The sequence below is a fragment of the Poromitra crassiceps genome, assembly GCF_964638095.1.
Source record: "Poromitra crassiceps genome assembly, chromosome: 12".
Lineage (NCBI taxonomy): Eukaryota > Metazoa > Chordata > Actinopteri > Beryciformes > Melamphaidae > Poromitra > Poromitra crassiceps.
Genome location: NC_139632.1, coordinates 16,377,656 through 16,391,954, shown reverse-complemented (window position 1 = coordinate 16,391,954; position 14,299 = coordinate 16,377,656). Strand labels below are relative to the sequence as shown.

General features: G+C 47.4%; 1 protein-coding gene across 1 annotated transcript in view; it reads left to right on the top strand.

Annotated features, from left to right (window-relative positions):
* The window catches only part of pip5k1ca (phosphatidylinositol-4-phosphate 5-kinase, type I, gamma a), a gene marked incomplete at its 5' end in the record, with an annotated part of 57,826 nt that overhangs the window by 26,201 nt on the left and 17,326 nt on the right, over positions 1-14,299 (top strand). Inside the window, 7 exons of the mRNA XM_083647855.1 lie at positions 969-1,099; positions 1,279-1,396; positions 4,297-4,449; positions 8,051-8,350; positions 10,647-10,855; positions 12,096-12,179; positions 12,585-12,633. Of these exons, the coding sequence (XP_083503981.1) occupies positions 969-1,099; positions 1,279-1,396; positions 4,297-4,449; positions 8,051-8,350; positions 10,647-10,855; positions 12,096-12,179; positions 12,585-12,633 (1,044 nt within the window). The remainder of the gene's footprint in view (positions 1-968; positions 1,100-1,278; positions 1,397-4,296; positions 4,450-8,050; positions 8,351-10,646; positions 10,856-12,095; positions 12,180-12,584; positions 12,634-14,299) is intronic.

Genomic DNA, 14,299 nt, shown 5'->3' with positions numbered 1-14,299 from the left:
TATGAATGAATCACCAAACTTGTTTTTACTGAAAGCCGTTTTAGTTCTCAGCCCTGATAGCCTACTCTGTGCTGCTTTTAATCTCTCTCAAATCATGCTCTCAACACAACACATTTACTTGGGGAAATGACTAAAAACGAACAGTTGCAAATCAAAGTTTATAGCCTACCACATGGGTCAAGAAATGTGGTGAAAACACAGCCCAGTGTTCAGGGCTCAGTGGCTTGAAAGCGGCCATGTTTGGAGAGAAGCCGTGCGTTGGTCGCGCTGTGAGAAAAAAATCAGGCACACGGTGAGCGCCCAACGGAGGTAGCGAATAACCACGCCCAACAAATTTACGTCATTTGACGCCCCTCGGCCCTCGCTCCACAACCGCGCCATTCACGGCATGGCGAGCATAAAGCAGCCTTTAGAGGTGTGATTCCATTTTTGCAGAGAGAGACATCTGAGAAATTCTCATTGGGCAGTGAACCAATAATTATTAGGTAGAACTAACACAATAGTTGTTCTGAATGCCTGTAGCCAGTAACAAATATTTATATTCTTACCATGTTTCACCGAGCTGACTGTAGAGACAACAGATATCTGAGGGTTGACATGGCTAATATCATGACAGGTTAATAAAATATCAAGTATATTTATAGATTTTATTCATTGACAATGTAGTTTCTATGGTAAACAATCTGTGTCAGTCTGTGGATGGCTCTCACTTGGGTCTGAAAAAAAAGAAAAACTCAGCTTGACAGAATGGCGGACGGAATGGATCAAATCATTTCAAAATGAGATATCTACACAGTACCATCTTCAAAATGTTACACTTGCACTTTCTGATATATATACTGTGTACAGTATATACATATATTTCCCCCCCCCAAAGTGATGTACCATCTCAGAATAGGGCTCATCACATGCAGAGGGTAAATAACTCAGTCACCACCTGTGCGTTTGCCTCCATCTCCCCCATGCAGACCACGTCTTCTGCCTTGAAAGGTGCCATCCAGCTGGGCATCGGCTACACAGTGGGCAACCTGAGCTCCAAGCCTGAGAGAGACGTGTTGATGCAGGACTTCTACGTGGTGGAGAGCATCTTCTTCCCCAGGTTTCTACTGCTGCTAGACAAAGAGCCAAGCATATGCGTCTCGGGTGCTAGATGTCTACTGTGTCTGTGTGAATGTACATTTCTGTGGGCAAGTCGTTGTATTGTATTGTATTGATTGTTTGTTCTGCTGTTGACCTGGATGTGTTTGAGAAATGCTAATTATTTCCTCTGTATTCCAGTGAAGGCAGCAATCTGACCCCAGCCCACCATTTCCCAGACTTCCGCTTCAAAACTTACGCTCCCGTGGCCTTCCGCTACTTCAGAGAACTGTTTGGCATCCGGCCGGACGACTACCTGGTAACATTCAGCCTATGGCTCACTCATAACCTCACCAGTTTGTGTCCCCAAGTGAATTAAAGTGATTCTTATAAGATGGATGGTAAATGACCTCCACTGTGACATTTAAATGTAAAGGACAGTGTCAGCTAGCTGCTAGCTGCTAGCTGTAATCAAAGGACCAACCTTAACAGTGCAGTGCAACAAACCTTCTGGAATAAGAAAGGGTGATGAGGAGAGAGGAAAGGACAAAGGGATGCAAAGCAAGACTAGGAATGGGGATGAAACAGGTCCCAAGAAGAAGAAATACCCTTTCAAATTTCAGTCTTAACCCCCACTGCATCTGTACGACCTGATTTTAACGTACGTCATGGTTGTATGAGGAAAATAAAAACAAATACGTTAATTCAATGAAAAAACACCCACTGGCAGGTTTTGATTTAAAAAAATCCTCCATATTCCCCGCCCTTTTCAATTGTACTTGGCCAATTCCCTGTTAGGGTGTCCCTGTCATTGCTCCACCCCCTCTGCCGATCTGTGGAGAGTTATAGACTAGCATATGCTACGTAGCGCGTTGGAGGATCACGCTATAACCCACAGTTCCCCTCCCCCGTGGACAGGCACCCCGAATCCCCCTGATCCTGAGTGGTGGGGGGATTCTTCCTCTTTTTCACAGCCTAATGTTGGCAGGTATGAAGATGAACCTTAAGCTTAATTTATACTTATTAGAAAGTGTCGCTCAGCACATGGTCGCAGACGAAAAATAAAGTGTTGCTCATGTTGCTGCATTTATGCTTCTCTCCTCGGCTCAACGGTCACGTGACGCTATAGACAGAGGGAGGCAGAGAACTAGCGTTAGTGCAGACAGCCAAGAGAGGGAATGCTGTCAGTGAACCCACGTCGGAGGCAAGATGTAACTGCAGCTGTACAACCAACTCACCTCCTCTCTCTCTGGGAAGTTGGTCACGGTGTTCTTTGTGATTTTCACGAAGTCATACATCAAGGACATGCTGATAAAAAATAGCGGGGACACGTTCGTTCATTCATTTCATTTAAGCGAAAACTAAAACAAGGAAGTCAAGCGCGTGCCCGTCTATATAGCCAATCACCCTTGCACGACATTATGTGACGTAGTCAGCGATATTAGAAATTTCACCAGGTAGCAGACACTGCTCGCAGACACTTGAAAGTGTCGACTCAAGTCCTCATTTCTGTCGACGACCGTTTCAAAAGTGTCGGCAGACGAAGCATAAATTGGGCTTTAGTGTGTGAAAAGATGGGATGAGGGAAAGGATGACAGGATGCAAAGGGAGAGAGGGAGAGAGGCCATGAGACATACAGGAGAGGGCAGGGGAGGAGAGAGGCCAGATGAACAGAGAGGTGAGGGGTCTGCAGCCTGTCACTCCCCATCGGCATGACGCAACTGTGGGGCTGCATGAATCTCAGCTCTGCCCTAAGCAGAGCACACGCACACACACACACACACACACACACACACACACACACACACACACACACACACACACACATATGCACAAACACACACACACACACACACACACACACACACACAAGCATACAAATCACTGCTTAGTCAGTGTTTGTGCATCTCCCACGTGCGTTATCTTTAATGCATTGGCCCTCTCCGCCCACATGCTGACATCATATGTCTGCCCAGTCTCTGCCTCTCTGTCTCAGCCTGTAGTCACTCACATCACCATACATACACAGCACTCCTCTGGGTGCTTGGATGGTATATAGGACGAATCAGTGTGACATCATGACCACCCGGAAATGCAGAACCGCAGAGTTGTGCCAAACAAATGTCAATATCTCAAAATCTATACATCACATCGCTTATATTTGGACTTTCCGAGTGAGAGCAGAAGTAGCTCAAGGGTCTGATGTATAATATATGTATATCGTGTTAAAGTTGTGTGAACTGTTTTTTTAATTAAGTGAATTTAGTAAAAAGCACAGCCTGCTAGAGTGAGATCCTCAAAGCTGGCTCCATAGGGTCCCATTATAGGTAGGCCGTTTGTTTACCAACACTGATCCCTGGTATAGCTAACTTGCTAGCAGCCCTACAAGACTAGCAATTCTTATCATTTTCAGTCTGTTGACACTAGAGTCAGCCAAATATGTAAAAGTTAATAAGGCTAATGTTGTGACAGGCTAACAAAAATACGGTACAGATGAATTAGCGTTGAGTTGCTGCGGTAATTTTGTCTCCTAACTTCTCCAATTGAAGAACTCAGGCTGATCCACATGATATCAGCTAACTTTCAGACCGTGGTTTCTACAGTACTCGCTGTGTAACGAGCCGCTGATCGAGCTGTGGCTTTGATGTGGTTTCTACAGTACTCGCTGTGTAACGAGCCGCTGATCGAGCTGTGGCTTTGATGTGGTTTCTACAGTACTCGCTGTGTAACGAGCCGCTGATCGAGCTGTGGCTTTGATGTGGTTTCTACAGTACTCGCTGTGTAACGAGCCGCTGATCGAGCTGTGGCTTTGATGTGGTTTCTACAGTACTCGCTGTGTAACGAGCCCCTGATCGAGCTGTGGCTTTGATGTGGTTTCTACAGTACTCACTGTGTAACGAGCCGCTGATCGAGCTGTGGCTTTGCTGTGGTTTCTACAGTACTCACTGTGTAACGAGCCGCTGATCGAGCTGTGGCTTTGATGTGGTTTCTACAGTACTCGCTGTGTAACGAGCCGCTGATCGAGCTGTGGCTTTGATGTGGTTTCTACAGTACTCGCTGTGTAACGAGCCGCTGATCGAGCTGTGGCTTTGATGTGGTTTCTACAGTACTCGCTGTGTAACGAGCCCCTGATCGAGCTGTGGCTTTGATGTGGTTTCTACAGTACTCACTGTGTAACGAGCCGCTGATCGAGCTGTGGCTTTGATGTGGTTTCTACAGTACTCGCTGTGTAACGAGCCGCTGATCGAGCTGTCCAATCCCGGAGCGAGCGGCTCAGTCTTCTATCTGACCAGGGACGATGAGTTCATCATCAAGACCGTCATGCACAAGGAGGCTGAGTTCCTGCAGAAACTGCTGCCTGGGTACTACATGGTAAGCAAGGCACACACTCCACTCCACTCCACTCCACTCCACTCCACTGTTTTTCACTCCATGGTAAGCGACAAGCATCACACATGTACTGTATGCAAACATATGTAAAAAAGGTTTGCCTAGATACTCCATGGTTAGCATTGCACATGTGTACATTCTTCTCACGCGCGCACGCACGCGCGCACACACACACACACACACACACACACACACACACACACACACACACACACACACACACACAGAATGTTAAGTCTGGTTGGATACTACATGGTCAGACACATGTACATTACACACAACACACATCCACACATACATACACACAAGATTACACACAAGACACAACACACAGACATACATAGAGGCGCACAGCAGTCATTCTGCCTGGATACAAGGTGCAGCAGCAGCCTGTCAGTGCTCATACATCTGAATCCAGACAGGCTGCTGCTCCTGCACGTCACTCACACTTTATTCATCTCAATCCAGACAGGCTGCTGCTCCTGCACGTCACTCACACTTTATTCATCTCAATCCAGACAGGCTGCTGCTCCTGCACGTCACTCACACAGTGCTCATACATCTGAATCCAGACAGGCTGCTGCTCCTGCACGTCACTCACACTTTATTCATCTCAATCCAGACAGGCTGCTGCTCCTGCACGTCACTCACACTTTATTCATCTCAATCCAGACAGGCTGCTGCTCCTGCACATCACTTACACTTTATTCATCTCAATCCAGACAGGCTGCTGCTCCTGCACGTCACTCACACAGTCCTCATACATCTCAATCCAGACAGGCTGCTGCTCCTGCACGTCACTCACACAGTCCTCATACATCTCAATCCAGACAGGCTGCTGCTCCTGCACGTCACTCACACTTTATTTCCATGCTGACCTCTCTTCATGTTCCTGTTCTGAGTCTTATTCATGTCTCAGCTTTACGTAAGAGCTTCTCTCCTCCAGGCTCCACGTCCGTTCCAAAATAAAGCAGACAAAACAGGCCAATCTGATTCATGTCCGACTGAGACCTCGGGCCATGTGCTTTTATAAGAGACTGGCTGGTGTATTTCAGTAGCCGGATGTACTGTAGTTAAGCCCAACAGAGCATGCCTCGCACCAGCACCCCCCCCCCCCCCCCTCCCTCCCCCAGCCCTCCAGACTCCTTCTGAATGGACTTAACCAGCAACAGCTCCATGTATGTCCATGTTGCTATTTCCACTGTCTCAGCTTCACAGCTCACGGCCGTGTGTTTATTCATGTACCGACAGCCATGACCAAAGACCGCTGCACGAATCCATTTAATCACTGAAGGAAGTGGAAATGGAAAGTCTCACAGCATTTCCTGTGTGACCTTTTCCACCATTTTGCTTGTGCTGTGAAGCGCTTGTGCGTGTCTAATTGGTCTCAGGCAAGTGGCTTAATGAAGACAGAGGGATTGGGGCTCATGTGTGGGATGCCAGTAGCCAGAGGCCAGAGCAGACTGATGCATGCTGGGCCTGAGACAGAGGGACGGCTAAAAAGATCGTAGGTTCATGGAGACAGACAGGTTCTCTGACAGACTGGCACACAGACAGACAGAGAGGCAGGAGCACAAACAGTCACATCAAACGCTCAAAGACTGAAAATGTGAAAGACGACTCCTCTGAATTCACGGCAACAGTCAGATAGACAGCAGGCAGGCAGACTAGTCGCTGGTGGAGCCTCACATCTTCCACAGCTGACTGGCTGATGGCTGAAGAGTCTGGATCTGAGCAGCATACAGATCACACTGATCTAACCTGCCTCTATTGCTTCTTTGAAAAGCCCTCCCTCCACTATGTTTGCCCATCTTATTATAGGCCCCATTTTCTCCGTCCTCCGTCCTCCACACACCCAAGGTTTAATGGCTTATCATTTTCCCTGCTGCTGTGATACTCTTCCTCCTCTCAGTTTAATTTATTTTTCTCTTATCTCCTGCACAGCTCGCCTCCCATTTTCTAATCCCTCCTCTCTCCAGCCTTTCCTTTCTATCAAGCTCCTGTTTTTTCTTCTCTCCATCCCTCTCCTCTGTCCTTTCTCCTCCTCTCTGCTCCTCACATCCCTCCCCTCTGTTCTCTGTCCTCTCTGCTCCTCACATCCCTCTCCTATGTCCTCTCCCCTCTCTCCTCTCTGCTCCTCACGTCCCTCTCCTATGTCCTCTCTCCTCCTCTCTGCTCCTCACGTCCCTCTCCTCTGTCCTCTCTCCTCCTCTCTGCTCCTCACATCCCTCTCCTCTGTCCTCTCTGCTCCTCACATCCCTGTCCTCTGTCCTCTCTGCTCCTCACGTCCCTGTCCTCTGTCCTCTCTGCTCCTCACGTCCCTCTCCTCTGTCCTCTCTCCTCCTCTTTGCTCCTCACGTCCCTCTCCTCTGTCCTCTCTCCTCCTCTCTGCTCCTCACGTCCCTCTCCTCTGTCCTCTCTCCTCCTCTCTGCTCCTCACATCCCTCTCCTCTGTCCTCTCTGCTCCTCACATCCCTGTCCTCTGTCCTCTCTGCTCCTCACATCCCTGTCCTCCGTCCTCTCTGCTCCTCACGTCCCTCTCCTCTGTCCTCTCTCCTCCTCTTTGCTCCTCACGTCCCTCTCCTCTGTCCTCTCTCCTCCTCTCTGCTCCTCACATCCCTCTCCTCTGTCCTCTCTCCTCCTCTCTGCTCCTCACATCCCTCTCCCCTGTCCTCTCTCCTCCTCTCTGCTCCTCACATCCCTCTCCCCTGTCCTCTCTCCTCCTCTCTGCTCCTCACATCCCTCCCCTCTGTCCTCTCTCCTCTCTGCTCCTCACATCCCTCTCCTCTGTCCTCTCTCCTCTCTGCTCCTCACATCCCTCTCCTCTGTCCTCTCTCAGTCTGCTTTATCACGGTCTGCCTGACTAACCTCATTTGTTTGCATTGACTCCTGAAATATTCAGCAGAGATTGGCGATAAAGGGGCGAGTCCAGTATCAAGCAAAGGCAGAATTTTGAGTTCTGCCGTGAGGCTGCTTTTCTGCCAGTTGCTCCCACAGTCAGTACAAACAGTAACCCAGGAGAATGGCTTGGTGGCTTGTCGAAAGGCTGTACTTACACTCATCATTTCATTGTGCTTTTGGAGGTTTGATTGTTAACATTGTGTTTTATGAGTTCACATATAGGCCTACTGTATGTCATCCATGTTATTCATCTCCTGTGGCTAATATTTATATGGCTGTGTCTGCATGACCTTTTCCTGCATTCCTTCTTCAAATCTTGACACTGGTTGTGGCTGGATTGGGTTCAGGCTATGCAGAATTCCGATCACAATGTGGGCTTGGCTACTTCCATATATGGTTGTAAAGATGTGATAGCAATGTGAGAAAAATGTGATTTGTGTGACTGTGCACCCAGTGAGCCGTTACTTAATGCATACTGGTGTGATGATGAGATGAAAAAAGTGTAACTGTAGCCAAGGTGTTTGTTTAGTGAGAGTCATGTCTTGTTTATCTATTAACGGCTTCAGAACATGTATCCCCTATCCCGTTGCTTCTCTATTATTTATCCCTTAAAAAGTTCATACGTCTCATTCCCTCTTCTCCCTCTCTGGTTTTTCGTCCTCTCTTGCGTATCCTCTTCCAGAACTTGAATCAGAACCCTCGCACGCTGCTGCCCAAGTTCTTTGGCCTCTACTGCGTCCAGTCGGGAGGGAAGAACATCCGCGTGGTGGTGATGAACAACGTCCTGCCCCGCGTGGTTCGCATGCACCTCAAATACGACATGAAGGGCTCCACCTACAAGAGGCGAGCCTCCAAGAAGGAGCGGGAGAAGGCCCGGCCCACCTTCAAAGACCTCGACTTCATGCAGGACCTGCAGGACGGACTGATGCTGGACCAGGACACTTACAACGCACTGGTCAAGACCCTGCAGAGAGACTGCCTGGTGAGATGAAGGGATTGACTGATGCTAGAGGAGGTTACAGCACATACAGCATAACACCCTGATCAAGACCCTCCAGAGAGACTCTCTGGTGATAGAAAGAGGGATGGGGGGGAGGGACGCAGTCCATGGCTGTCTGTCCTTGTTTGGAGATGTTTGGTCAGATTGCACATGGTCAATCCTTATTTGTCCGTGTTCAGCCCATGGCACACCAATCACACATTATCCAACAACTGCCAATGCTATGGGCTTAAGGGTACTTGTATTGGTACCGGTACCGGTACCGTAATTTTTAAAATGATACCCAGCCCTAAGCCGTTTACCCACATGCGTACCGGAAAATTACCTGTAAGTCAATATCGGACATTTCCCTTCACACTTCGGCTCGCGCATATGGGAATCTAGCAGCTAAATTGCCTGTATGTTGGGGGGCGGGGCGGCACTGCAGAGCGGGTGGGGAGTGATGTGTCGGCAAAACTCTGAATGGTGAAATAAGTTTGCTTGTTTATCCGTTCACCTGCGTCGCGTTGAAGCACTCTTTTTACTGGCTTCGTTTGATGTGTCCGGGCTTGCCTTCGCTGTCGGCAACGTAAGCAAAATACTTCCACATTTCGCTTCGTGCATTTGCTTCGTCTGTGTCCCTGTCGGGCTGTCACTGAAGGAGGAGCACGAGCAGGCAGCAGAGAGGAGAGAGGGGAAAATCAGCACACCCACACATGAAGCTGACATAGGCTACTGCTCTTATTATCACAAGATCATTTCGCCAGTTTGCTTTAATGTGCGCGAATGATTAGATTATGCCCGCTGGAACATTAAGCAACGTGTGTACACCTCGCCCATGAGAGTGTCGCAGGAAATGACTGGACCCGTTCTCTACTTGAGTCCGCTATCGCGCATACCGCTCTTCTGACTGGCTCCAAACTGGTGAAATCTCCGCGATGACGGGGTCGCGCTTATACCGGCACGACGACTTTCTCACATGCAGGCATTAGACCACGTTCCAGTCATTTTGCGGTACAAAGCGCATGTGGGAAAAGGGCACTAGAGAGACATATGGACAGAGGAAAGGCACAAAGCGGTAAAGGAATACAGTAGAGGAAACCAGGACACAATGTCCTGATGAAAAGGATGAGGATGGTAGAGTGTATGGAGGGAGGAGGGAGTGCAGACGGGGAGCAAGAGAGACAACTATTTACGAGAGTGTTTGGCACTCCCCCCGGAGTCCTCACTATAAATTACACCGTTGTTATGAGCGAGCAGTGAAACAAGGTGTCTGGTCTGGTAACAGGCCTGCCCCCATCCCATAAATCACCATCTCGTGTGTGTGTGTGTACGCGTGCACGCGCATTTTGTATAATAGCTCATAGTGTTTATCGTGCATGTGCACACACTCAGTCTCACATATACATTGTCAATTCATGTGCACCACTGCGTAGATGTGAGTCAAATCTGTTGTCCTGTATAGGTCTGAGAGCTTGGCACCAACATCCCCAGGTTTATCGGGCCTCATTCCCAATGGTGCCACCACCCATATTGACAAAGTGACTGTATCTTATCCAGTCACTTTATTAGGAAGACCTAATATGTTCAGAGATGCCCTTCTGCACACCACTGTTATTTGAGCATCTCTGGCCTGACAGGCAATGTACACCAGATGCGTTAAACTGCCGGATCGACTCTCACCCATGTTAATTGATGGGCGATACATGCGGTATGGAAAAATTACAGTACGCACCTGTTCTATTTTTGTCGGATCCCGCATACGTCTGACAGATGACACGAGTGTGGGTCTGTTTGCAGCCGTACCTGAGCCGTACCGCATCTGTTCTGGAGCTGGTGGCCATTAGCCTTTACTGTTAGCTTGAACAAGTCTGCCCATTCTCACTCTGACCTCTCGTTAACAAGGTCTTTTCAACCACAGAACTGCCGCTCACTGGAGTTTTGTTTGGATCGTACCATTCTCTGTAAACTAGAGACTGTAGTGTGTGAAAATCCCAGGAAGGCAACAGTTTCTGAGATGCTGGAACCAGCATGTCTGCCGCCAAAGAAAACGGAAACCACTTCACCATGTCTGCACGCTTTATATATTGAACTGCTTCCACACAAATCATTGTTTGGAGGAGCCGGCTATTTGCATTAACGCGTGGGTGTACCTATCTAATAAAGTGGCTGGTGAGTGTATGCACTTATGGTACTGTAATGCACTTTGGATAGAAGCCTCCACCTATTTGTTGATGTCATATCTCTGTCTATCGGTGTATGGCATGCTTACATCTGTCTATATGCGCCCTATTCCCAGGTGCTGGAGAGCTTTAAGATCATGGACTACAGTCTGCTGCTGGGAGTCCACAACATGGACCAGGCGGAGAGGGAGAGGCAGATGGAGGGCTCTCAGGGCGGCAGCGACGAGAAGCGGCCTGTGGCCCAGCAGAAGGCCCTCTACTCCACAGCCATGGAGTCCATCCAGGGAGGAGCCGCCTGCGGAGAGTCCATTGACACCCACGACACGTGAGTTTGGCAAGAGAGAGGGACGTTGATGGCAAAGGAACTGGGTCAGAAATAGGACTGTTCATACTGCCAAGTGATAGAGAGAGTGTATATATCTCTGTCTTTACCATAGACCAGGGGTTTTCAAAGTGTGGGAGAGTGAGCCTCCCCTCAGAGAACATATAGACAGCTCGTTCCCCCACCCCCAATTATTATTGCCATTATTACTATTATTGTTGTTGCTCCACTCGGGCATAAAAACGCGTCCCCGTTGAGAGCAGGGACTGTAGGATATAGGGTCCACATCATACATATAATAGGCCTATATATATGTATATTAGTATGATGTATTATTTAGTTAAGATCACTTTGAATGTTGTTGTAGTTGTTTTTATTCTGTAGTTGTTTTTGGTGGTGTTGTTTTTGTTTTTTGTTGTTGTTTTTTTGTCAGTCCCCATGGGGTGGGTGGGGGGTGGGAGGGAGGGAGAGGGGAGAAAAAAGAAAGAGTTTTCATACACTATATTTCGTGACATCCATGTTTTTTTGTGAAAACTGAGAAATAAAGTGATAAAAAAAAAAAAAAAAAAAAAAAAAAAAAGATCACTTTGAATGATTTTAACTAATGATATTGTAGAAAAACAAAGATTTAAAATTTGGGATGGTCCACATCATTTTGGGACGGCTTAGATTGTATTTCAGCATGATTCCAGGATGGTGAAAAAAGTTAGTTATGGGGCTCTGCTCTGCCAAAAACCAGAACCCCCTAAAGTCCAAAAAACATCAGTGGCGTACGGCGCGTGTCGAAAGAGCCGGCCCCATTATTTTCTATGTACAACCCCAGCACCACTTCACACCAGTGTCTTATTTCCTGTGTCGCTGCTCCATGTCATCTGGTTTTCCCCCGCTGTCCCATGCTGTGTGCGGTTGGTCAGACAAGCTGCAGCACGCCGGTGTCTTTTGGACTTTGTTCTGAATCATACTCCTGGAGGTGGGACAACCAAATAAAATGAGTTCACATTTCCTGTCATCAACTTATAAAAATGTCTCGATATTGTGAATGTCATGGCTGCAGGAAAACATAAGAAAAGGATTGAGAAGTTGGAAAGGCACCGAAATAAAGTTTCAGTTATCATAAAAAGATGATTTACAGATGGTGGCCTAACTGTAGCATATACAGTGGAACTTTCCGCCCCTCCAGGTCTGCCTGCTCCTGTTAAATTAGACAGAGGAATCAACTGTTTTATTTGCATTCTGTGTTCAGGATGGGAGGGATCCCAGCGGTCAACGGAAAAGGGGAGCGACTTCTTCTCTACGTCGGAATCATCGACATCTTGCAGTCCTACAGGTAATCATGACAGTAATCATGTGATTCAGGTAGTCACCACCACAGCTCATCAGCTGTGTGTTACATGTAAGCATCACATGACACAACTTGTGATGAACGCCAACTAAATATGTATGTACTACACACATGACCCCGTGGCAGCAGCTGCATAAAACTCAAAACATAGCAAGCTTTTTTTGGATCTTTATAACCTCACAAGTCAGAATGTATCCTGATTGGGTTACTGAGAAATGGTGTTTAGAATGAGTTTTTAAGTGCTAGGATATAGCACTTCCATTGAAACAGCTTAATCACTTCAGACAGCATACTTAAGCCCCGTCAGCCTACATACAAGTTAATTCGATTCATATTTGCCTGTGACCCTAATACGCATTTAACATGATGTGCTACTCTCTGCATTTGCAGGCTGATCAAGAAGCTGGAGCACACATGGAAGGCTTTGGTTCACGATGGGGTGAGCACAGTTTTTAATAACGCACGCACACACACACGCACACACACTGGAGAACATGTACATATGTTGGCATCATCCGCCATGCTGAAAAGGTGGTCGGATGCAGCCTGCCATCCCTTCAGGACCTACAAACAGGACGCTGAAGCAGTCTCGGAAGATCACGGCCGACCCCTCCCACCCAGGTCATAAACTCTTTAGGGCTCTCTCTCCCCCATGGCAAAAACGGATGTCTGGCAGTACCAGAACCTCTCGTCACAGGGACAGTTTCTACCCATTCTGCCATCTGCCTCTTCAATGAGGCCCGAAAGCCCCCACAAATAAGGACTCTATCATAGATATTATATTACTACAGATGGGTCACCGCAGGCTCCGCCAATTCTAACAAATGGTAGCAGCAAGTCTCCTAAATGTCAACCAGTCTCAACCATTGACTCAGACCTACCGAAAGTCTCCTAAGTGGGCGTGTCCGTGGAAAACCATGGGCAAAACCCACGTGACAAAATGACAGGAAGTGAGTTGAAGTTGGGCCGTCTTGCTTGAATCCCATCGTCTTTGACTCTATCCCCAATCAGTCAAGTTGAGTGACACACTCTACAGTACAGTACAGTACGTTCTGTCAAGTCAACACATTCAACACATACATCGAGCATGGTATTTATATTTACCTCCAGTGATGCAAAAAGCTATTACAAAACTGACAGTGTGGGGAGGAGTTGCTGAGTCCCTCCATCCTTCTTAACAGTCTGAAGCAAGCAGCAGGTGTCGTCTGTCAGTCTGGTGGCTGTTGTGATCTTGCCTCTCAATTTGAAGACACACACACGCTAGTCCACATTTCCTATATATATATACGTCTACGGTCCACACAGGTGATAAACAATGTAACTGCTCCGTCACAGACAAACTGTGTGAGGACAACATACATTTATGGCTGTGTTCATGATGTACACAGCTTGTGGTAAAAGTTTAGGCCATAAAGACAACTTGAAGGCACACATGAAAGCCCACACAAGAGATAAACAATGTATTTGCTCAGTCTGTGGTAATTTCTGGTAAAGGTTTTCAGAATCAGAATCAGAATACAAAATACCAAAATGAGCTAGTTGGAGTTTACAAGTGAATAGATTTTAATCCACAGTTGTTGTATCTGCATACATCACAGTTAATACCTGATACATCTTCAAAGAGCAACAGATTAGTTTAGTTTAGTTTATTTGTTTAGCACAAATTTAGGTACAAATCTGTGCAAGGTGGGAACGAAGCCTTTGCAGGCTTGTACAGAGTTCCACACCTGCAAATGCGGGCAGCAAACAAACGCAACGTATCTGTTGCTCTTTGAAGGTGTGTCGTGTCTGTGTCGTGTACCTCCTCAGAATAACACTCTTGGATAAGGCGTAGAACTGCCAGTATTATCTGGTTCTGCTAACGATAAAATAATTCCCCGTCACCATAGGGAACCGTCCTCGTGTAAAGTGCCAGAAAATCTCAACCTCTCTAGTCTGCTGCAACATCAATAATGAAGAGGCTGCAATAGTGTGGAGCCTGTGAACACGATGTATCTGTTTGTGTTTCTGTGTACACCTGTACCTGTCTTGTTTGTCTCAGTGATGCTGTCTAGTGTCCACTGACCCAGAGACAAGGATTAGTGAAGTGGGTCATTATGGAACTA